Raw genomic sequence first — 22,944 nt, 5'->3', positions numbered from 1 at the left:
GAAAGTAATACGGTAACAATAAGTTTGTGATTTACATGAGATTAAGTTCATTATGAAACAAATTTGAATAATTCGACCCAATGTATTTGTTTTTCGACTTGCATTTGAATTGAATAAGAAAAAGGAAAATTATTAAAAACGAACTATCAAGATATCTGTGCGCTCAAGTTATATATCTCACTGTGTTTTCGACAATAACTGAATTCCTCTGCGATCTTACGCTATGCGATCTACATATACTTGTATACTGGTATCTTACTGTTCTGTTACTATCAATTTTTTCTTTAAAACGCATTGTCAACAGGGACGAAGAACAATCAGACATGACATGACATGACAAGTCCTTTCTTCAGTTATTATTTTGCTCAATCAAAACACTCACCTGCGACGCCAAAGTTCATAATTTATTTTAGAATTAAAGACAACTGACCTACATATGTATTACGTACCAACCCGATATGGAGCGAATAATAGACTGGTCGTTTATTTATTAAGCTAAGGGACTTAGCTTTCCGATCTCTACCACTCTTAATGATTTTGGATCGTCGTGCTTCGGAGAATTAAAGACGACTGACCTATGTATTACTTACCAATCCGATATGGAGCAAATAATAATAAACTGTTCTTTTATTTATTTGGTTAAGGGACTTAGCTTTCCGATCTCTACCACTCTCAATATTTTTTGAGTTCGTCGTTCCTTGGAGATATATTGGCTGCAGGGTATAAACTTATATTAGAGATTTTTACGCATAGCTTTCTGTGTCAAGTTCCACTAATACTTGTTTTACAAGAAAGTACCACTGTAGAATAATTTTAAATCTATTGACACCTCTACATTATTTGATGGAGAATTGTAAACTGAGATTAAAATAGGTTGTACGCCAAAGAAATGAAACTTAAACATTACTTTGTTGGTGTTTTTTCGATATCTGTAAGCCTGTGACTCTGGCATTTTTCCATCTCAGTCAAATGATAAGCAGGTATTTGTCTTTATATTCGCATTAGAGCTGCAATTAATCATAAATATGTATATAATTCGCATGATACATTGTATGCTAATGTGCTGTGGGAAGACAAAACATTCAAATGTAATACGATACGATAAAACATGGCAGGCTTTAATGTTTGTTGCTATTGTTGTTGTTGTTGTTGTTGTTGTTAACGTTCCGATTGTCTCTTTCTCAAAGTGCTTGTTGCGCACATTAAACCAATCAGCATGGCTAAATAAATTAATTAGCCATGGCAATTGGGCACGCGGCTCTTTGGCTGAACCCATACTCGTATGTACTTGTATGTGTATGCTCGTTGGGCGAATATATGTATGTATGTGTATGTGAGCTAATGTGGAAAACCGAATGATTTCGTGTTAATTTTTACACCAATGATTCTTGTGCAAAACGTTTCGCATATGCCAAAAAGTTTCGACAATGCGGCGTGAAAACTGAACAAAAACTCAACTGCAGAAGCGACAACAGCAAAAAACATGCAAATAAAATTAATATAAACTCACAAACGTGAAATGAGCAACTTGGGGCAGCAGCAGCAGCAGCAGCCGAAAGTTGCACAATTAGCAGCAGTACAACAACAATAAAAACACTTTGGCAGTTGCGAGTTGGGCAACATAAAAAGTCCTCAACCATATTAGCAACACTTTTGAGTAGGCTTCTAGGCCAGCGGGGCGAGCTGTTGGGTTTTGGGGCACCGTATGCGGCGCACCGCAGCTCTCAAAATTTATGTCAAACTCGCCGAGCAACAACAGCAATAATAGCAACAACAGTATCGAAGCGTCAGCTTAGAAAATCATGCGGCAAAGCGCACGACCGAAGAGGCAAAGTCAATAAATCTAACACGTTATGTCGGCGACTCGTACGAGCATATGCCAGACAACAATAGATATAGACGGGCTATAAGTAACTCTGGCTAGGCATCATTTAGCTGTAAACATACCCACCCATGAGGAAGAGACTGCTTCCTCATGTGACCACAGCGTGCCACTGCATAAGCAAATAAATCGAAGTGCCACACCACTTAAGTTCAAGCATTTGCTTTTTAATGCAAGCCTAAAGGTATACTTCCTATACTTGTATTCACACAGCTTACCCTGCAGTACCAGCCATGGTGCCTTTGCTGACCAGAGACAATATTTTGATTATTTTATTTTTCATCGACAAACAATGCAGTCGATGTACATAAAAAGAAAATCAATACAATAGAGAACTCAAACTAAATAAAACTAAAGAAATAAAAAATTAATTACAAATTAAAGCTGAAGAATCACTGATCCGTTGGGGGAAAATTTATTAGCCCGTCCGGCAAGCTATGCCCCTACTACAGCAGTAGTGATCAGTGATTCTGCCGGAGGTAGCTGAAAATAGAAGATTTTAGTGAGGGGAGAAAGTTCACTTGAGGTTAAAAAGTAAAAAGTATTATAATTAGCGCATAAGAGACGAAAAGGATTGTCCATGGCGTAATCACTAGTGCATCTGTTAAGTTGAAGAGGCAGAAAGTTCCTTGTTGGCCACCAAACACATGATCAGTATTCTAGCACTGGCCGTACTAGAGAACTGTACAGTAACTTGGTGGTGTAGGGGTCGTTAAATTCTCTGGACCATCGTTTAATAAAACCAAGAACACCCTTAGCTTTGTTAACGATAGTGGATATGTGAAGATTGAAATTCAATTTGATAAAGAGGATCTTTATACGAAAAAATTAGCTTCACATCATCGGCTTACATTAGTATACGAGAATGCAGCAGGATAGACGGATGGTCATTAATAAATAGAGTGAATAATAGGGGGCCAATATGACTACCTTGAGGTACACCAGAAGTTAGGAGAACAGGTTTAGAAGTATTCGACCTGAGTAGTACCTTCTGTATCTGTTGGCGCAGATGCTGCTTTAGATTAAGATAGTTTAAGAGAATTATTTGAATTTTAATTTAGGGCGAAAAGAGAGCGCGAGAGCGGCCGTTTGCGGACGTCGCCTCGCGCCCTTTTTTCGCCGCCTTAGGCTTAGTTTAGCATGTAAGCCTAAGTTGAAGTCAGTTGTAAAATAGAACTAAATATAAGCACAATTGTCGCCAAATCGTTCGCATTTCTCCGCATAAAAGTCGATAAAAGCAAGCATCCCATTTTCTTTGTTTTTAATAATTTATATAAAATAATATAAATTTTCATTGGCGCCCGAGCAGGGACTTGCTTGTTTTTTTTAAATTAAAAACTTTAATTTGTGCGGAACCGCGTCGGTCGTGTTGTTGTTGCTGCACTGGGGAGTGTGTGTGTTGCTGTCACGTCAACTGGATTATTGGAGGATGAGTCAAGTCGACCAAAGGGAAGTTCCTGAGCCAAAGTCGACTTCACAGGTACTGTGCTAAAGTTTGAAAGTGGAATTTAACCAGCGAATTGCTTATTTCGGCCTTCAACTTTCAACCTTTGGCACATACGTGACCATAATATAATACGGTAGATAGTTGAGCATAATTAACACAAATATAAATCGCATGTCGTACTAATATTAAATAAAAGTGAACCGCTATAGGCAATTATTTAATGTGCCAATTTATTGTCGTTTGATTTTATTATACATACATACATACATAAATATACATAGCCACTTTTACATACGGCATCCCCCCCACGTCAATCTCAGCCAACCGTCGGCAGTTTTCGTTTGTTGCTTGCTCTCGTTGTTCTCATCAAATTCGCCGTTGTCGTTATTACATATGTAAATATATACCGACATACTCGCATACATAACATAGCTAATACATTGCTGTCGTGTTCGCGCTTAAGCTGCTGCATTTTTTGTTTGCCTGCGCTTCGCATAATACATGCATAAGAATTAGCTGTTCTGCTAACGCACACAAGGCATTTGTATTAGAATTATTCTTTTCGTTTGTCGCCACTTTCGCTGCTGCTTCCAAAGTATTGCCTTCGACGGTCAGTCAACTGCAGTTCTTCTCGTTTTCGTTCGCACTGCTAGACGACCATCTGTTGCGCTCCCCTACACTTGCTGAGAACAGCATATTATTTTCGATTTCTCGTTTGTCACTCGACAATTTTCGTTCGATCAAAGTTTAAAACCTTAAATCAATATGAGTAAGGACTTGATCGAAGAACTTAAAAGGAAGCGCGAGGGCTGTATGAGGAGTATATGTCGTATGCAACGGCAATTAAAAGAAGGCTCGATTTCGTTAGAGCCAATCGAGTTAGAATGCAGGTTAGAGCTTCTAACAACTCATATAGAAACTGCAAATATATTGCAAAGCAAAATTGAAGCAAAAGATACAGAAGATGACTACCGTGAAGAGTTGGAAGAAACTTGCATTATGACCAAATCCTTATTAAAAGGCCAGCTGGAAAAACTAAGAAGAAAAAGCATCGACAATTCAAGTTCGGCAAACGGTATTGCACCGCCTACTTCAAAAAAGCCAAGGTGTCGATTGCCAGCGGTCGCTCTTCCAACTTTTAGCGGCAAGCATTCTGAATTTAAAAATTTCATGAGTCTTTTTGAAACTTTTGTTCACAATGATGACACACTGCATGATATTGAAAAATTCAATCACTTAATATCATGTTTGGCTGGTGACGCTTTAGGCACAGTTCGCGCCTTCCAAGTGACGGAAGACAATTATAGCAAAGCCCTTGAAAGTCTAAAGCGGGTGTACGATAATGACTGCCTAATATTTTTCGATAACATATCGACACTTTTCAATCTGCAAAAGATTTCCCAGCCATCTGCGTCAGCTTTGAGAAGCCTGATCGACACAGTGTCGGCCACCTATGACTCACTTCTGTCAATTGGTGACGACAAGAAAATCGCTAATGCCATTTTAATTTATTTAGTTATGGGCAAAGTCGATCCTACCACAAAAAAGAAGTGGGAAGAGCAGCTCGACTACACAACGCTCCCACTATGGCGAGATTGTGAGACTGCACTTAACAGACGCTACCAGCATATTGTTGCTGAAGAAGCTAGTAAAGCTCAAGCGAAGGGCAGCCAGTCGAACAATAACACTCAGACTCAAAAAGTAAAAAATGCTAGCAGGATAAATCATTCGTTCGTTGCTGCCAAAAACGAACAGAATAACCTTTGTCAATTTTGCAATTTAGCTGACCATTCGATTGGCAATTGCCAGGCATATATTGCCTTGTCAGTACAGCAAAGGTTTGACTTCGCTAAAGGTGCGCCTTTGTGCATAAACTGTCTCCGACGAGGCCACACAGTAGCGAAGTGTAAGGCAAAGAAATGTAGCGTGTGCCAACGTTCTCATCACACACTGCTACATATTTATACTGCTAGCACAAATCTTGCGTTACCACCACCCTCTCAGCCACCACATCTTCAAGATAGCTCTTCCACTTCGCATGCCATGCATGCGACTGCTTCGGATAGAGTGGTTCTTGCAACAGCAGTCGTGAGCGTTAAAACGAAAAGTGGCGATTTCGTTTTAGCAAGAGCATTGTTAGATTCTGGGTCACAAGTCAACTTTGTGACTGAGGATCTAGCTCAAAAGCTACAGCTCAGACGAGAGGATACGTGTATGGTCTTGCGTGGCATTGGAGACACCAATGCGCGTGCCAAGAAAAGAATTCATACAGTGGTGAAGTCGCGTGTCAATTGTAGCGAGTTTTCCGCAGATTTTTGGATCTTGGGATCGATTTCTGGTTATCATCCCGATCAAGCGGTGAACACCAGCGGGTGGAGGGTCCCCAAAAATATTCAATTGGCCGATCCTCAATTCCATAAGCCGCAAAAAATTGATATGCTAATTGGAGCAGAGTCATTCTTCGACTTATTGTCGGTGGGCCAAATAAAGCAAGGCCCTGAGTCTCCCACATTACAAAAAACGCTTCTCGGCTGGATAGTGTCAGGCAGATGCTCTACTCAACCTACAACGAGTATAGAAGGAGCAGTGAATTTAAGTTGCCAAGAAGAACAATTACTTTCGATAGACTCAACGATACAAAAGTTTTGGTCCATTGAGGACTTGCCTAATAATTCGAAAGTTCTCTCACCTGAGCAACAGCTTTGTGAACAACACTTTGTTGATAATACAAAAATCTTGTCGTCTGGTCGATTTCAGGTACGGTTACCTTTTAAATCTGACCCAAAAAATCTTGGCTCGTCGTATGAAATTGCGAAACGTCGTTTTTTGTCGCTTGAAAGGAGGTTGTCAAAAGACCCTCAAATGAAAAGCATGTATCTGGAATTTATGGACGAGTATGTTTCGCTCGGTCACATGTCCTCAACGGACAACAAAATTCCAGATACTCCACACTATTTTATTCCGCATCAGTGTGTTCTGCGGCCTCAAAGCACGTCGACCAAGTTGCGTGTCGTTTTCGATGCCTCTTGCCGCACGTCCACTCAGATTGCGTTGAATGATACCTTAATGGTCGGTCCAACAATTCAGGAGGAGCTTTATTCTACGCTGCTTCGTTTTCGTTTGCGAAAGTTCGCCTTAGCGGCAGACATTAAAAAAATGTACCGTCAGGTGATGGTGCACGAAGCAGATAGAAACTATCAGCTCATAGTGTGGCGAAGAGATCCGTCTGAGTCTTTGAAAATCTTCAGGTTGAACACTGTAACGTATGGCACGTCGCCAGCTCCGTTCTTGGCGGTGCGGTGTTTAACAAGGCTGAGTGAAATGGTCCGTTCCTCACATCCAACAGCTGCTGAAGTTATTCGGAGCGACTTTTATGTCGACGATATGTTAACTGGTGCTGAAAGCGTTGAACAGCTAAAAAAGCTTCGAGCAGAAGTGTCGCACGTTCTTCAAAGTGCAGGCTTCGAATTGGCAAAGTGGTTTTCGAACTGCTCGGAACTGTCCGCATTTGATAGCACAGTTATTCCAGTAGCCACAGTCGACTCAGACCCAACCAAAACGCTCGGCGTTATGTGGTTGCCGAAGGAAGATGTATTTCAGTTCCAGTTGGAAAATTCCTTCCTAGATCTCCGCTCGACAAAACGGAACATATTATCGGTGACTGCCAGGCTTTTCGATCCTCTGGGCCTTCTTTGCCCGCTGATCACCAAAGCAAAAATGTTGCTGCAAGATTTGTGGCTACAAAAACTAGATTGGGACGAATCCATCCCTGAGAATCTTCATACAGTTTGGGACTCATTTAAGCAGAATTTGTTGAACCTCAGCGGTATTCAAGTCCCTAGATTCGTCCATACAGATACGCAGTCACCCATTCAAATACATGCGTTCGCCGATGCCTCAATGCGAGCTTATGGCGCCTGTATTTATGTTCATGTTTCGACTGCGAATGGTTGGAAAGTGTCACTTTTGACCTCAAAATCCAAAGTAGCTCCACTCAAGACGAAAACTTTGCCTCGTCTTGAGCTGTGTGCAGCTCACCTTCTCGCAGATCTTTTTCGTCAAGTCCGCCCGTTGCTTAATTCTCCAATAGACAAGATAGTTATGTGGACTGACTCGGAAATAACGCTCCACTGGATCAAGTCGCATCCGTCGGCATGGTCAGTTTTCGTTTCAAACAGGGTTTCTCAAATCCAAGAGTGGTCCGAGAATGCAACGTGGCGACATGTCCCAACGAAATCCAACCCAGCAGACATCGTCTCCAGAGGATGTAATGTAGACGAGTTGCGTAGCTCCATTTGGTTTACAGGGCCACCCTTCCTCATGGAATCGGAAGAAAATTGGCCTGTGAATGCTCACTTCGAGCCGCCTACAAATTCAGCTGCCCTAGAAATGCGTAAGTCTGCTGTAGTTTTACTCGCAGATCGGCAAGCCAATTATATTCTCGAAGTTATCGAAAGCTACTCGTCACATTCAAAATTGCTGAGGGTGTTCGTTTGGGTTTTTCGATTTATACAAAGGTGCAGAAAGGTCTCGAAGCCCTTTGATCCTATAGCCAAGCCAAGCGAACTCAATTTGGTATTCAACAAAATTGTTCAAGTCATCCAGGACAATGAGTTCGGTGACGAAATTGACAAGATTCGAAAAAAGAGAACACTAAACGCTAACTTACAGCGTCTGAGTCCATTTCTACATGAGTTTAGAGAAGACGGTTTCTTGTTTTCCTTGCTGAGAGTGGGGGGAAGATTATTAAATGCTCCTATCCCGTATGAAGCCAAGTTTCCGTTGTTGCTTTCTAAAAAGTCGCAATTCATAAGATCCTACGTATCTTATTTGCATGTGTCAAATTGCCATGCTGGCCCTAGATCGCTGGTGAGCCTGCTTCGTGAGCGAGTTTGGCTGGTTAACGCTCAGGAAGTGTGTCGCCGAACAGTACGTTCGTGCATCCTCTGCTTCAAATGGAAGCCCCGGTTGGCCTCCCAAGTAATGGGAAATCTTCCGGCAGACAGGCTCCAGCCGTTCCACCCGTTCGAAGTATGTGGTGTTGATTTTTGTGGCCCTATAAGCACAACGCTCCGCATCCGTGGCAAGCCACCGTATAAGTCGTACGTGGCTCTTTTCGTTTGTTTTGCCTCGAAAGCGGTTCACTTAGAGCTTGTGTCAGATCTAACCACTGATGCTTTTCTCTTGGCTTTTGAAAGGTTCGTCGGCAGGAGAGGCGTTCCTCGCAAAGTTTACTGCGACAACGCGACGAACTTCGTGGGAGCCGACAGGAAGCTGCAGGAGTTCCGAGCGAGATGGGAAAAGGAGGCGGAAGGCGTACGCGAATTCGCATCAAGAAAAGGATGCGAGTTTGCGTACATACCACCCAGAGCGCCTCACTTCGGCGGTCTATGGGAGGCAGGTGTCAAGTCTGCAAAGCACCTGTTCCTACGGACGGTGGGCAATGCGCTCCTGACCGCAGAAGAGCTCGGAACACTCCTGGCGAGCGTCGAGGCCGTGCTGAACTCTCGGCCACTGGGACCACTCAGCGCCGACCCCAGCGACGGCGAGGCGCTAACCCCGGGCCACTTTCTAATCGGACGGCCTCTTCTGGCGACTCCAGCTCCACCGCTCCCGGACATCGACAGCCAAACCTGCTTAAGGCGATGGCGCAATGCCTCGTGTCTCAAGCACAGGTTTTGGCAGCGATGGTCCCGGGAGTACATTTCGAGCCTCCAGGTGCGAGCGAAGTGGTTCCAGGAGGAACCCAACGTCGTCGTGGGACAACTCGTCGTGGTGGCCGAAGACAACGTGCCGCCACAAAAGTGGGTACTTGGCAGGGTCACCACAACTCACGCCGGGACAGACGGGAAGGTGCGGGTGGCCGACGTCGCCACGAGTAGTGGCAATCTACGGAGGGCTATTCATCGGCTGGCGCCATTGCCCGTTGAAGGACGATGTCCCTCCAAGGGGGCCGGTGTTGGCGCAGATGCTGCTTTAGATTAAGATAGTTTAAGAGAATTATTTGAATTTTAATTTAGGGCGAAAAGAGAGCGCGAGAGCGGCCGTTTGCGGACGTCGCCTCGCGCCCTTTTTTCGCCGCCTTAGGCTTAGTTTAGCATGTAAGCCTAAGTTGAAGTCAGTTGTAAAATAGAACTAAATATAAGCACAATTGTCGCCAAATCGTTCGCATTTCTCCGCATAAAAGTCGATAAAAGCAAGCATCCCATTTTCTTTGTTTTTAATAATTTATATAAAATAATATAAATTTTCAGTATCCTATTTTTTAAGTACGAGGAAATCCATTTCAAAAAGTCTGAGGGAAATCCCATACAAGTTAGCTTCAAGAGGAGGAGGTCGTGATTCACAGAATCAAATGCTTTGCTGAAGTCAGTATATTTAACATCAGCTTGCATCATTTATCGAAGATGTAAATTCCAGTAGATTAGTCGTTGCTGACCGATTTTCAAAAAATCCATGCTGAGCAGGGGAGATTACAATCATGCTGTAAAGAGGAAGTAATTATTTTTTCAAATAATTTAGGAATGGCAGAAAGCTTAGCAATGCCTCTACAGTTGGATTCCACTCTCAAGAGACAGATTAAAAAGCTTAAGCAACGGTTTGCAGAGGGAAGAACTTCACTCTTTGAGCGCGCAACTAGGAATGTTGTCAGGGCCAGGAGAGAATGAAGCTTTTACAGATTGTATATTAGATAAAATACAAGATTCTGTAATTATTGGAGCAAATATAGAATTTGAAGGCATAATGCGGAAGGGGTAAGAAGTACCGTTAAAAGAGTCGGAGCAGTAACGGCAAAACGTTTTATAAATACAAAACCAGCTGCTTCGGCCTCTTTTCCGCTAAACAATGGATTCACTTTGTTGCATTTGAATAATTAAGCCATGCCAAAACTGTGGTTACACATTGAGGCAATTTTCACATTAATTTCCATTTCAAATTACGTATAATCTAAAGTTTTAGTAGATCTAATATAATATAATTTCAAAGTTTTTGGAAATGACCGCAAATGATAAAAAAGTTCTTGTACAACATTTGAAATCTATTTACCAGAGTAACACTCTAAATAATCTGCACTGTGAGGATGGACGCACGACCACAGATACATGGATGCAAATTGACATTTGGTATACTCTAGTAAATAATGGGCAACCATATAGGGCTTCTGGAGTATATGAAGTTCAATGACGAGGATTTTAGCTTTACCATTGTTCCATTGGCTGCTGTGAAGGTTATTTCTTGAAACATTCCCTCTTGTGAGCGTCTTCCAATGGGACTGTATTTAAGACAAACCTCCTGCCATCCAAATCGAATTTGCAGATAATTAGGACATTTTAGGATTTTACTCTTTCATAATGAATTCGTCTAAAGTGCGCGGAAGTAATACTGAAGAACTATTCATGGAGCGAATTAAAAGAGATACAAACTAAATATAGCAGAAAAATAGAGAATAAATTTATGAAATACCTAGTAAAAGACACGAATAGGTTCAAACATCTTACAAAACTAGAATGTGCTCGGTTTTATTGATCTATGTGGACCTAGAGCATACCAAGAATTTTCAACTGCTCCTAAAAGTATGTTAATTTTCCATCAGACATTTTATTGATCTCCGTGCGGACTTAAATTGAAACTTAGACGAAACGAAGAACTACGAGTACGATTTGTAGCTGATATTGACGCACTCTGGAACTATGAACTAAAAGCTACGAATACATACGCTAGAGACAAAACTTCGTTGGTATTGCCAGAACTATATACAACCGCTGCCAATCCGTCTTCATTGGCCGGCATCAATCTATTTGCCCCTTGTGCCCGATGTAAGAGTCGTAGAGTGAAGACTCTTTGCGCCGCCTCAGACGTGAGCAGGCGATGAAAAGCGTGACTGAAAGCACGCAGAGAAGCGCTGAGCCGCTGGCAGTCAGCGCTGAGAAGGTAGACGTCTTCAGACACGTCTGGTGCGCGTTCGTCTTCTCGTGCCGGCGCGCATATACATCGTCGCCATCGGACTCGCCCTCCTGAAGCACGCGCAGCGATTGGAAGAGATTCACGTTCTCGGAGAGCGAAGCCTGCGCAGGACTGCCGGTACTGCTCGTGCTAGCTTCCGCGGCCAGAGGTGGCAAAGCCAGATTTGTGGCTGTCAGGTTGGATGTGTCGCGCTTAGTGACCGCTTTGAGATTCCGCCAGTGACAGGGCTGGCTCTGTAAAATCAAGATCGGACATCGTTAATGGGAAATTCCGACTCTATGACTTCTCCACTCACTGGACAGCGCCCGTGGCACATGCGCACATCGCACTCGATATAAAGCGCCGGGGAGCCTGTGAAGCGAAACGTTTTCATGTATGCATACACCTGGGTCTCGTACACTCCCGAATCGGACCAGGAACCACGGAAGCGTGAGATAAGTTTGTCGTCCACCGGACAGCCGTGCTGGTCGATGAGCTGAATGCGTTTGTTGGCTCCATTGTGAGCATAACAATCATTGACCACAATATCGAATCCATCTGAGAAAAAAGGTAATCAAGGATATTATTGAAGCAAGGATATGTTCAAAATTCATCGGAACTATCGAAAAATCAAATTAGCTAATATCTCTCTATTAACAGCAACTAAATTGTATTCGCCTGGGACATTCAAAGCCTATTAATTCGCATTTTATGGACATTAAACTTGTACAAGTAAATATGTTATTACTTTCTTATTATTTGCCCACTTCTTCTTTCTTCTTCTAATTGACAATAATATTTTCCACGTAACTCATCTAAAAGTATAATTTCTAATCTTTCCCCTGTTAATAAAAATTATACATTTGTTTAATTATTTGTTTAAAAACTAAATGTTAATATTTATTATAAACCGTAACCTTAAGCTATAGCTTGTCAGCTTTAAAACAAGAGAGAACGCTACAGTCGAGCAAGCCGGACAGTAAAATAGCCTGTACTCTCCACACAAACGGAAAATTAAGAAAAAATTAAAATATTTAAAATAATTGAATTAATTATTTAAATTAATAAAGAAAATTTATGTAATACATACATAGAAGACATGTTTATGTACAGTTTTAATAGCATACATTTACATCGTCGTGTCTATGCGTGTTTATATGCGTGTATGTATGCAGCACAAAGTTGAAACAAAACAGCAACAACTTCAACAGCTGCGGGCAGAGCTGCAGCCAGCGCATGAGCAGTGATTTTATTTATGGCTATAACTTTCTTCAGAATTGACCTATCATGATGAAACTTGGCACACGGACACATAAGCACTAACTACCAAAATTGATTCCAAGAATTACGGAAGTTATAAAAAAAACACGAATTGTGGGGTAGTGGGGAGGGGGGGGGGTGTATCAAAATAAATAAAAAAACAAACTTGACCTGCCTACAGACTATAACAATAAAATTTTATTGGCATAGCGAATATTTTTAATTGAATAGAAAAATTGTTTAATTATGTATATGCGAAATAATCGTTACGAAGATTTAGATGAAACGTATTTAAGTCGATTTTAGCTGGCTCACCATATTTGCTGCGCATGTAGATAATGAGTGTGAGCGGATCGCCAACACGCACTGGCCCGGTGACACGGGGACCACCAATGCCATACCCGTTCTGAATTTCCATGTAGCACTCCGGAGGACTTAGTGTGAATACTACGGGGTTGCCGGTAGCCACTCTGCAAATACATATTGCTGTAATAGATACTAAGAAAAATTGGAACATGTAGCATTTACTCGACGTCCAGAAATGGAAAGGTAACAGTCTTCCAGAAATCATAGCCATATTCACAGGTGACCTTGAAGTGTTCATCGAACTCTTCTTCAATAAGCGGATTGTACTGCACGGTGACTGTGTTCCACATAAAATTCTGCCGATGGAATTATTTGTTACAAATGGGAATTCGCTATAACGCGAGACTTCCGATACGCACCGTGGGGTTCTTGCGATTTTCCTCCTGCAGTGAGTTTTTGCCCAGAGTGCCACATCGATTGAGTTGAATGTAAAACTCGTAGTAGTCACGTCCAGACCCATTTATGTACATGCAGTCCGGATCGTACGCATAACCGGCCGAATAGAGCAGTCCACTGAAGGAGCCATTGAAACCGATACGAATCTTCATGTAGTCGTCCTGGCATTCCGCCTCGATGTCTGCGGCCATATGAGTTATCAGTAAAAACAATTTCCGCACCGGAACAAACTACTTACGTTGCACGCGAGTACTGTTGTGCACGTACTGATGACCCGCGTACTCTTGCTCCCAATATTCCTCATGCCATTTGTTGCCTTCAAAGGGTACGGCATGATAGCTCCCGCTGCCACTTGGTGCCCCACTTGAATCGACCCCAGTTGATCCGTAATCGGAGTGTGGCGGTAGATGAACAGGTTGCCCAATTCGCTGCGGCACATAACCCGAGGATTCGGGCACATGATCAGACTAGAGAGCGAAATGTTAATTAACAGTTGACTGAAGAGCCTCGATAATCACTCACCACATCATGTTGTAGTTTGTTGCGATCCAAGGCCACACTGCTGCGATTGCGCACATCCTTGAAGGACTTCTTTTGCTTAACCTCTGCCAGTGCACCTGCGCGTTTGGCTATCTTTGAGGGTTGCGTGGGGGGTCCTGATATGTAGGACTTGGAAGAGAGTGCCACAAGCTCCTGTTGTGGCTCGTCTGCCACACTAGCCGCCAGCGGGCGACTGCTGCGATTGCTGCCAATCCTAGGTGTGGCCGTTGTGGTCTGTATCTTGCCCTTGAGCTTACGCAATGGTGGAGCTGCCGTTGTCGTAGCCACCGCGGATTTGCTCACTATGGCGTACTCAGTGCTTAGCTCGTTTCCACGCGCCCAGTCTCCGTGTTGCTGTGCAAAATTAATCAAAATTTAAGTCAAGGCTCGTAAAAGAAATTAAAATGAGAGTTATTTTAAAATATAAATAGCTAAAATATATGGTATATTAATTCGGCGAATGTTATAAATTCCTTTATTATTGAAATATATCTGAAGGCTCTAAATTCTACAAACTATTTCATGCTATATACTCTATAAATAATCTACTCTATTTATTTACATTTCTATGAATTCTATTGGATCATTTTTATAAATTCTATAGACTGTAGATTGAATAATTTGTAATTGTAATTGAATAAACAAATTTTTAAGTTTCTTTTAAATTTGATAAAAATTATGGATACACTCAGAAAGAATACAAAAATATTTTCATATCCAATTCATTCCAATTCTATTATTTTGTACTTGAAACAAAAAAGTATTATAATTTGAATAATATTTACAACAATTGTGTCTCTGACGTTTAAGTGTGTCACATGCATATTAAAAAAGTTTTTTAAACATATACACACACTGCATATAAATATAATAAAGTATGTCCTCACGAATCATCATCATTCAAAACAATTAATACTGTTGGTGTAGTAGAAAATAAGTAGAGAAGTTAAAGTCGGGTCTCCCGACTTTGATATTCATATGTGTAGAATAATTTTGCGTGCATGTGTGTGTTTGTGTGCGTCTGTGTATGGCTGTGTATGTCTCGTGTGCCTGTGCAAAGCAGTAACAACAACAACAGCTGCGGGCACTGCTTGCTCATTTATACATACATGGCTATAACTTCTTGTTAAAACTTGGTGTCCCTAGCTCTTATAGTCTCTGAGATATAGGCAATCATACGAACGGAATATCGGGAAATCCCCCATAGAGAGGAAGTGGGGGCTAAAATCAATCAAATAAAACAAGCGCTTTGTGTCTCTAACTCTTATAGTCTCTGAGATCCAGGTGTTCCTACGGACAAAGGGACAAACAGGCAGACAGACAGGGCTAGATCGACTCGTTTTATCATGCTGATCAAGAATACATATCCTTTGTGGGGTCAACCAGGCCAACCAAGTATACCATTTTAAGCTTTGGGTAAAGGCTATAAAAATGAAGATGATCCTGAATTATCACATTTTATGTGCTTGATAACAAATATGATATATGTAATGGATGAATAACGTACATGCTTATGTTATATGTACATATATATGCATAAATAAAAACTTCAAGATTATTTGTTACCTATGGCTTAACCGCATTAACGTACCGTATCAACTTATCTGAAAACTTTGGTATATTTACAAAGGTTAAGAACCATTTTAGCAACTTTCATTGTTTTAATAATATAATGTGATTTGAGCTGCAGTTTTTTTTATTCAAAAAAAAAAAAAAAAAAAAAAAAAAAACAAGTCACTAGACCTGTAAATTTAGGTATTCTTCATTGCTCTACAATAATAACAGTGAACACAGCCTTTTGTTAAGAAAAATAATGTACAATATGTTATCTTCCACAGCTCCTTGTCCTTGTCAATTGCAAGTTTTTAATGTAAATTAGACTGTCTAATTAGATTGTCTAATACATGTGACACTTAAAAATATAATGAATAGTTAAATAAATACGTTTGTCAACACAATTTGGCTTCCTTATCCTGTTACTTAAAATACAATTTGTTCTAATTTATGAACTGATTTTATCTGCTTGATGTTTTCTTTTTATTTTCATTTTTAATTTCGCACTTTTGTCATTTATGATTTAGATTTTCTTTTTATTTTTATTTTTAATTTTATAGATGTGGAGACTAATTCATGGAACTCTGTCGATGTAAATGCTTCGATAAAAGATATGAAGACGCTTAGTTTTTTGGAAATAATGATATGAAAACGTTTAATTAAGTACATATACTCTTGTACATTTCATGTAGAGAGAATACAAATTCATTCAATTGCAAACAAATTTGTAAGCCTAAAAAAATCGTTCTTTATCCATTCGTTCATTGTTATGCGGTTTCACGCATATTTTTGTAGAGTGCGTGCGAATGGCACGCGTGGCGTATGCGCAATATGATGAATCTAGCAAGTTTCTGTCTTAAGTTGTTTGTTTTATGATCGCAGCCGAAAAAATGCTGCATCAGCCACATACAAAACAACAAGTGCGGCAACAGCAACAGAAACTGCAACAACAACAACAACAGCGGCATCAACATAATTTTCCACATTGCCACGCTAGTTTTCCGGTGGACGGCATTTGGCTGAACTCGCCAGCAAACACGTAGCAGGTAACGCTAACAAGTGCTTGGCAGTTGCTACGCAATAGGGCAGCCGCATATCTCTTGGGCACCGATTGGCCAACGATTGGTTACGGTTCATGTTGCATGCTTGCATAGGCGAACTGCTGAAGATCGGAGCGGAGTAGAGTCATCTACTCGTAATGAGGAAGTTCATTCTTAGAATGTTGCCGTTGTCTATCAATGCGGTTTAACTGTTAAATAGATTAGTTTTTGTCTGACTGCCTCCCAGCTGAGCTCGTGCACTGCTCGTGTATTGTTCTTGGCCAAAACAAAAGACTTAGGCAACAAACTTGCTTGAGCAATGTGGCCAATGTGGCGGAAGTCCCATTCTGGGTCTCTGACTGGAACTTGGACTGGGGTGAAAGGCAATGGCAGATGCTCCTTAGTCACTCACTCATTCACTCACTCACACACACACACACACACACACACACACACACACTCACCGAGTCGCTTACTCACCTGTAGCAGCAGCAGCAACAACGGCAATGCAAATCTCCAAAGCGCCATGGTTCAGTCTGAGCGCGTCGCTGTCTGGGCGGCTACTGGTGTCGACTGCAAGAGGCATGGAAAAGTCATAAGTCTGCTCCCGGGCATTTAGTCAGTGGTGCAGAAATTCCGCACGCGTATCTTTCACGTGCGAAGCTGCCACTACCTCTCTGTCACTGACTCTCCCTCTCTCTCTCTCTCTCTCTCTCTCTCTCTCTCTCTTTTTTTTTTTCAATTGTTATGCAATTATGCAGAGTGTACTCGGGTGGGCGAGTAGCGGAGAAGGAGCGGGGCCAATAAATATGGTATATGGCTTCCAGTGTAGCAACGCACGACCTTGCTAGTGGTCACTGAAGTGTTGTGCTGATAAATCAGCCACACCAAATGCGTAAAACTCAAGTACACGTCGCGGACGGAAGGAAGTTTGTGGTTCATAAATTAATTGTGGTCAATATGCAGAAAGAAGCAAGACATGAGCAACACATCAGAAGCAACAAGACTAGCATCAATGTCGTGCTTTGAACGGAAATAGGCAGCTACAGTCATATACTCGTACAACATACCGCTGGCAGAACATTGGAGAGTGGCGCCGCGCGTCTGTCAGCCGTTAAGGTCAAAGGCATAAAACGACAGTTGGTTTAATTAGGCAGCCTAAGCATACATACTTACTTGTAAGTATGTACTATATGTACGTATCCTCTCTCTCTCGCATTGTGCTTGAACCCAAATTACATTTTAATGAATGGCATGTTGGTTGCGGCTCTGCCACTGCCCTTGCTGCAAACCACCCACATGCGAACCAGCCCCACCCCCCACCCTTTCCCCCCTGCAATGCCGCATCTGCGTTCGCTTCGTTGCGTTTACGTTTACGCTTAGCTGTAAACTCAAACGCAAAGCGCACGCCGTTTGCTTAATTGCTGTTATAATTACTTAAACTTCTTGTAGTTTGTTTTACACGTTGAGCGCGCGCTGTTATGCAATAGTTTTGGCCACTCGGCTGTGGCGTTGGTGGCGGTTGGATTTGCTTTTCAGTTTTTGACTTGGACGGCTTTCAATATTTTTGTTGTTGTATTTTTTTGTTTTTTTTTTTTTTTTTTTTTTTTTTTGGCGCGTTCTTCAGTGGCGGCAACGACCAGGTCTTCTTCTGCTTTGTTGGCTGCGGCTTTTTGCGTTATAATTACATTTAATTGTTTTGTGGCCGCCTGACCTTGAGCCGTTTTCGCGTTGCTTTTGTTTACAAAGTCGCTTGGCGCATCGTACATTAATTGGAAATGTTAACGGTTCATTTTAGTTTAACCCGCTTTGCGCGTTTATTGCACAAGCGACATACACAAACACCCACATTTCGAATCACAGATATAAACGTATATGGAGTATTTTAGATATGAGCACACATATGTAGGAAATGTCAAGTATAAGTTCTTCGACTTTTTAATCATTTCATATCCGTGCAAGGATATCAGCAGCGTTCTCGCTGCATTTTTATGGCTCACCTGATCAGATAAATTATTTATCACTCACAGCAGCTACTTTATTGCAAGCTAAAATTGTTCAAATCTGGCAAATGCCGGTAGTTAGTTAGTTCTAAGGGCTTTCTGGTGCTCCCAGATTCCAGTTTTTCATGCTTTTTCCACTTTTTAAGCCACAATATATCCCTCAACTAGCAAGCAATACAATTTCGCGCTGCGGTACTCGTATACATCCGACTCTTTGTACGATCATTTGCAGACTAAAGACAGCGTCGAATTCGAAGTGGCTGCTGGTCTAACTGTTGGTACTTCTTAAGGCTGCTCGGCTTGGTGCTTCGGCTGCTTACCATCAACAGATAGAAGTACGACTTCGGGCCTCTCTGCTATGGCGATATGGCATGCATGCGTGACCAATGAAAATCAAATGCAAATCTAGCTGTGACGTCAGACGTGCCCGAATTCGGGCAAGTGCCGAAACTGACCTGTCCAATGTTTTGCTTTTTGTGGCTTTTTTCACACTTCAGATCACCCGCACACGCACTTTGACCAACTGGCACCAATGTCTTGGCCCATTTCGGGGGAACGCGGCAACAAATCTAAACAGCACTAAAATTAAAAATTGACGAGCCGTGCCGTGCCATGCCAGGCCAGGCAGGCCAGGCTACAAAACAATTTCAATTGCATAAGAGGCACCTCATGCACGTATGAGATGAAATATAAACCTCTTTGCAGGTATGAACTGCTGACGAGGTAGAAGAAACGATCATTAAAGACGATTATGATTAGCTTAACATTTGCATTTTTTAATTTGTTGTAAAACTTAATTGTGCATTCGGACCTTTGCGAAACTACTTTAAAATAGTCTGCCGAGAGGTTTTGTATTTTATTGCCGGGATTAAGCAACATAAGTATGCAGCCTAAATCTCAGATGCTAACATATATTAAAAATATGTATAATTAGGTTAATTGATTCAAATTTCCCAAATTGTTTATGATCAAGTCAAATGATAGCGATACCGATATAAATAAAAATAATGAAAATTTCATATAAAACAAATTTTGTTTGATCATTTGATCATAAATAAACGAAATCATACACGTGTACACACAACAAATTCAACTGATATTTGTAAAGGCGTGTTGAGAAATAAATATATCAAAATAACATTTTTCACTTCTTCGTTTCTTTGTATACACATAAATAAAGGAAATTATTATTTTATATTAAAATAAAGTATACTAGAAGGGCACATTTTGGTATTAAGGAGTATTTTTTTTATTTAACATTTTTAGTATTTTCTATCGCAATTGATGCAAAATTGTACCTTACGGTTAAAGTCAGGGACTTTAATCTTTGCTCAAAAATAATGATTATTGGTTGAGTTGTAAAGTATATCTCCAAATTAATTATTATATTGTGAGAGGAAGAACAATAATTAAAATTAATAAATAAAACCATGATGTCATCCTAAGAGAAGGACATTTGTATAATCCTCGTTTTCGTCAAAAAACGAAATAATCATCATCATTTTTGGCGGTCCGTGGTTAAAATATTTGATAACAGTGCAGCCTTGCAGTTAAGTTCGAAATTAAAGCTTAGTGGTGAATATATATGTTTAATTGTATTAAATTTGTCTCGTTGCAAATATTCTTTTGGATAATGCTGTTGCAAATAATCGAAAAGGTTCGCATCGTGGCCATAAATGTTGTTTGCCTGCATCCGATACATGTAACATCAATATTTAATATTGGCACTCATTAAAAGGGCTGTGTAAGTCTTATAGACAACTTAAAGGCGTTAATTCTTTTGCTTATATTTTCGTTTTCTTTAAGATTGTTATTCCATTTTTATGAAGAATTTCATAGATCAAACAATGTAAACACTATTTTTCGCGACTAACTTTCAACAACAAAAAGCAGTTTTAGTTTAACTAAAAAATTTAATTTAAAAAAATGTCTGCTGTGTAAAAACTTTTGGCCAATTCTGTATATGCATGAAGTGAAAAGTATTTATAAGTATGTATATAGTATAAAACTCGCCACTAATAGTTCAATTTCCGTTACCTTTATTCCTTATTACTGCTCCAGCAATCGCATTGTCCACTTGTAGTTCGAGTTACGCTGGAAAGCTACACATATATGTATGTATGTTTTTGGCAAAGAAGGTACTATTGATTCGTATCGGTACTGCGATAGAGAATACACGAAACACAGAAAATAAAACACTTTAGTAATACATATAAATAATAAAGGAAAAGGCAACAAAAAACAAATTGTTGAATGCGCATTATTACTTGTCATGACATACTTACAATAATAATATAGAGGTACTCCATGAAAAGTTGATTATTTATTAATTCGGTCGCAAGTCCACTATTGCGTATCTGAAGAAGGACAATTTCACACCGTGCGCGTGAGAAGGATAACATATCATTATCCACTTAGAGCAGACGACGCCTCCTTTTGGAGTATGTGTCCGTCATGTCTATAAAAGCTGAAGTTTTTTGGTAGCTTACACAATTCGTTAGAGCTTGGAGATGTTGAAGTGGGTGACAGATCGTGTTTTTCCATCGGAGCCAGCGACAGGTCGTCTAGGCTCTGTAGATTTTAACCTATGGTTGGCCCAAATAGTTGGTGTGCCCTTAAACGGAATGCGAGGGGAGGCGCGCTGGGTGCAAATAGTTGCCTTGATCTATGGACTACCAGTACTGCTCTTTGTCGCAATTATTTACTGTGGATGTGAGTTGTACGATTTGCTGTTAAACTTGCACAGCTTGAACATTTTCACGCAAAATATTTGCCTGTCGTTGACCCGTTTGGCGGGGCTTTTTAAGGTAAGTCGAAAGGGTCTACGTCTTGTGAAATAATTTATATTCTTGCTTCAAAAAGATTTCAAATACTTTTTACTGCTATGCGGATATAAAATATATTATTGAGCAGTTTCGTGAGATGACCAAGAGATATGTGCAATCTACGAAACAGGTTTGTCTGCAGGCGACATCTTTAAGCGCACATTATACTTCCCCTATTTTCATTTTAGAAGAGAGCTTTCGATAGAGGCGAGTTCGCAAACAAAGTACCACTTATGATATATTCAATATTGGTTTCCTTTACCGGCTTTCTGGGCATGTGGATGCTTATCCGCAGTAAGATTTTTATTTTGTATTTCCAAAACGACCTCTATTCGCCCTTGTTCTTTAGACCCCATCGATGTAGCGGGAAAGGTATTTCCATTTAGAGTTTATATGCCACTCTGGTTGCCCAATGGAATTAAACTGGCGTATATGAGCTTTTCCGTGATAATTTCTGCTCTGCAAATTGTAGCCATCGACTACTTGAACATAACACTGATGAATCAGATTTGTCTCCAGCTGCAGATTTTGAACTTGACGTTCGATGAGTTATTACCACTGGACATAAATCCTCTAGACGAGAAGTCCTGCGAGCCAGATCCGAATATGACATTGAGGGCTGCTATAAAACATCATTGTGAGCTACGTGCGTAAGTTGAAGATGTTGTTATTTTTATACCGAAATAGATTCTCTTATTACAAATTAAACTCAGTTTGGGGCTACACATTGAAATGGTGTATAGGACACCAGTTCTCATTCAATTTGTGGCATCGTTGGTCATATTTGGCGTGACTGGCTTTCAGGCTATTGTGACACCAGCCGGTTCTAATGGTGCCGTCCTAATTTATTTTTATTGTGGATGCATCTTCTGCGAGCTATTTCTTTACTGTTGGTTTGGCAATGAAGTTCACGAACAGGTACTTTTAAAAATAGAGAAATATCTCTTGAATCCTTAACAGCGTTTTCTTTTCAGAGCAAAACTCTAGCATCAAGTGCATTCAGTGCGCCCTGGTATCGATTTGATAGAACTTATCAGAAGTCACTTCTAATATTTATCACAAATGCACAGAAGCCGTTCCTATTTACCGCTGGCAGCTTTATGGGACTATCCCTACCCAGTTTTGCAGGCATACTAAGTAAATCCTATTCCTTTATTGCAGTATTGCGGCAAGTTTATAGCAAATAGTCGATCAAAAAACGTCAACCATACTGGTATACCTGCAAGCGATTTAAAATTTTAGTAGTGGATTTCAAACAGCTCGTCACTAAATGGTCGCCCCAACTTGCAAGAACCTGTATCGATCGATGGTTCTTTTTAGACTATTGATAGAAAGGTATTTTTTTTTTAGTTTAAGTCAAAATAAGAAATACATATAAATCACTTGCAGCAATAACACTACTTTATGTTGCAGGATGAGCAGTTGAGGTTCGAAACACAACAAATATTTGATATATTATATAAAAATATTCATTAAACTTTCGCATTAAAGTTCACGAATTAAAATTGTAAATTACTTATAGTTTTATTAATCCTTTGGCGCAAGGATTTTGTTTTAGTCACCAGTGCAGAGGTCGATTAATCCTGAAAAAAGTGAATATAATTACGTACGTACAATATTAAGTATTAATAAGTACGCCCTAAAAAACTTTTGGGATTGGACTATAGTATTTTATTGTCAGGTTTAC

General features: G+C 40.5%; 2 protein-coding genes across 2 annotated transcripts; one reads left to right on the top strand and one right to left on the bottom strand.

Annotated features, from left to right (window-relative positions):
- Positions 1-11,119: 11,119 nt before the first annotated feature.
- LOC115624938 lies at positions 11,120-20,834 on the bottom strand. Its single transcript, XM_030519789.1, has 8 exons — positions 20,718-20,834; positions 13,818-14,189; positions 13,534-13,762; positions 13,259-13,476; positions 13,062-13,195; positions 12,849-13,003; positions 11,590-11,831; positions 11,120-11,527 (listed from the first exon to the last, which is right to left on the bottom strand). Exons 1-8 carry the CDS (start codon positions 20,832-20,834, stop codon positions 11,120-11,122), a joined length of 1,875 nt encoding a protein of 624 aa, XP_030375649.1.
- Positions 20,835-20,942: 108 nt separating this feature from the next.
- LOC115624937 (odorant receptor 4-like) lies at positions 20,943-22,444 on the top strand. The gene is made up of 6 exons (XM_030519788.1): positions 20,943-21,239; positions 21,295-21,387; positions 21,446-21,551; positions 21,607-21,907; positions 21,971-22,175; positions 22,232-22,444. The coding sequence occupies exons 1-6, from the start codon at positions 20,943-20,945 to the stop codon at positions 22,442-22,444; spliced, it is 1,215 nt and encodes a 404-aa protein (XP_030375648.1).
- Positions 22,445-22,944: the final 500 nt, after the last annotated feature.

Source organism: Scaptodrosophila lebanonensis, unplaced genomic scaffold, assembly GCF_003285725.1.
Source record: "Scaptodrosophila lebanonensis strain 11010-0011.00,11010-0021.00 unplaced genomic scaffold, SlebRS2 tig00000061-arrow-pilon, whole genome shotgun sequence".
In the NCBI taxonomy this organism is placed as follows: Eukaryota; Metazoa; Arthropoda; class Insecta; order Diptera; family Drosophilidae; genus Scaptodrosophila; species Scaptodrosophila lebanonensis.
The sequence above is the reverse complement of the archived record's forward strand: the minus strand, read 5'-3'. Positions and strand labels throughout refer to the sequence as shown.

Coding starts and splice junctions, on each gene's coding strand:
- LOC115624937 (XM_030519788.1), top strand. CDS start 20,943: ATGTTGAAGTGGGTGACAGATCGTGTTTTTCCATCGGAGCCAGCGACA. Junction 21,908..21,970: donor CATCATTGTGAGCTACGTGC/GTAAGTTGAAGA, acceptor AATTAAACTCAG/TTTGGGGCTACACATTGAAA. Junction 22,176..22,231: donor GCAATGAAGTTCACGAACAG/GTACTTTTAAAA, acceptor TTTTCTTTTCAG/AGCAAAACTCTAGCATCAAG.
- LOC115624938 (XM_030519789.1), bottom strand. CDS start 20,834: ATGTTATCCTTCTCACGCGCACGGTGTGAAATTGTCCTTCTTCAGATA. Junction 13,763..13,817: donor ACAAACTACAACATGATGTG/GTGAGTGATTAT, acceptor TTCGCTCTCTAG/TCTGATCATGTGCCCGAATC. Junction 11,832..12,848: donor CTACATGCGCAGCAAATATG/GTGAGCCAGCTA, acceptor CTTTTTTCTCAG/ATGGATTCGATATTGTGGTC.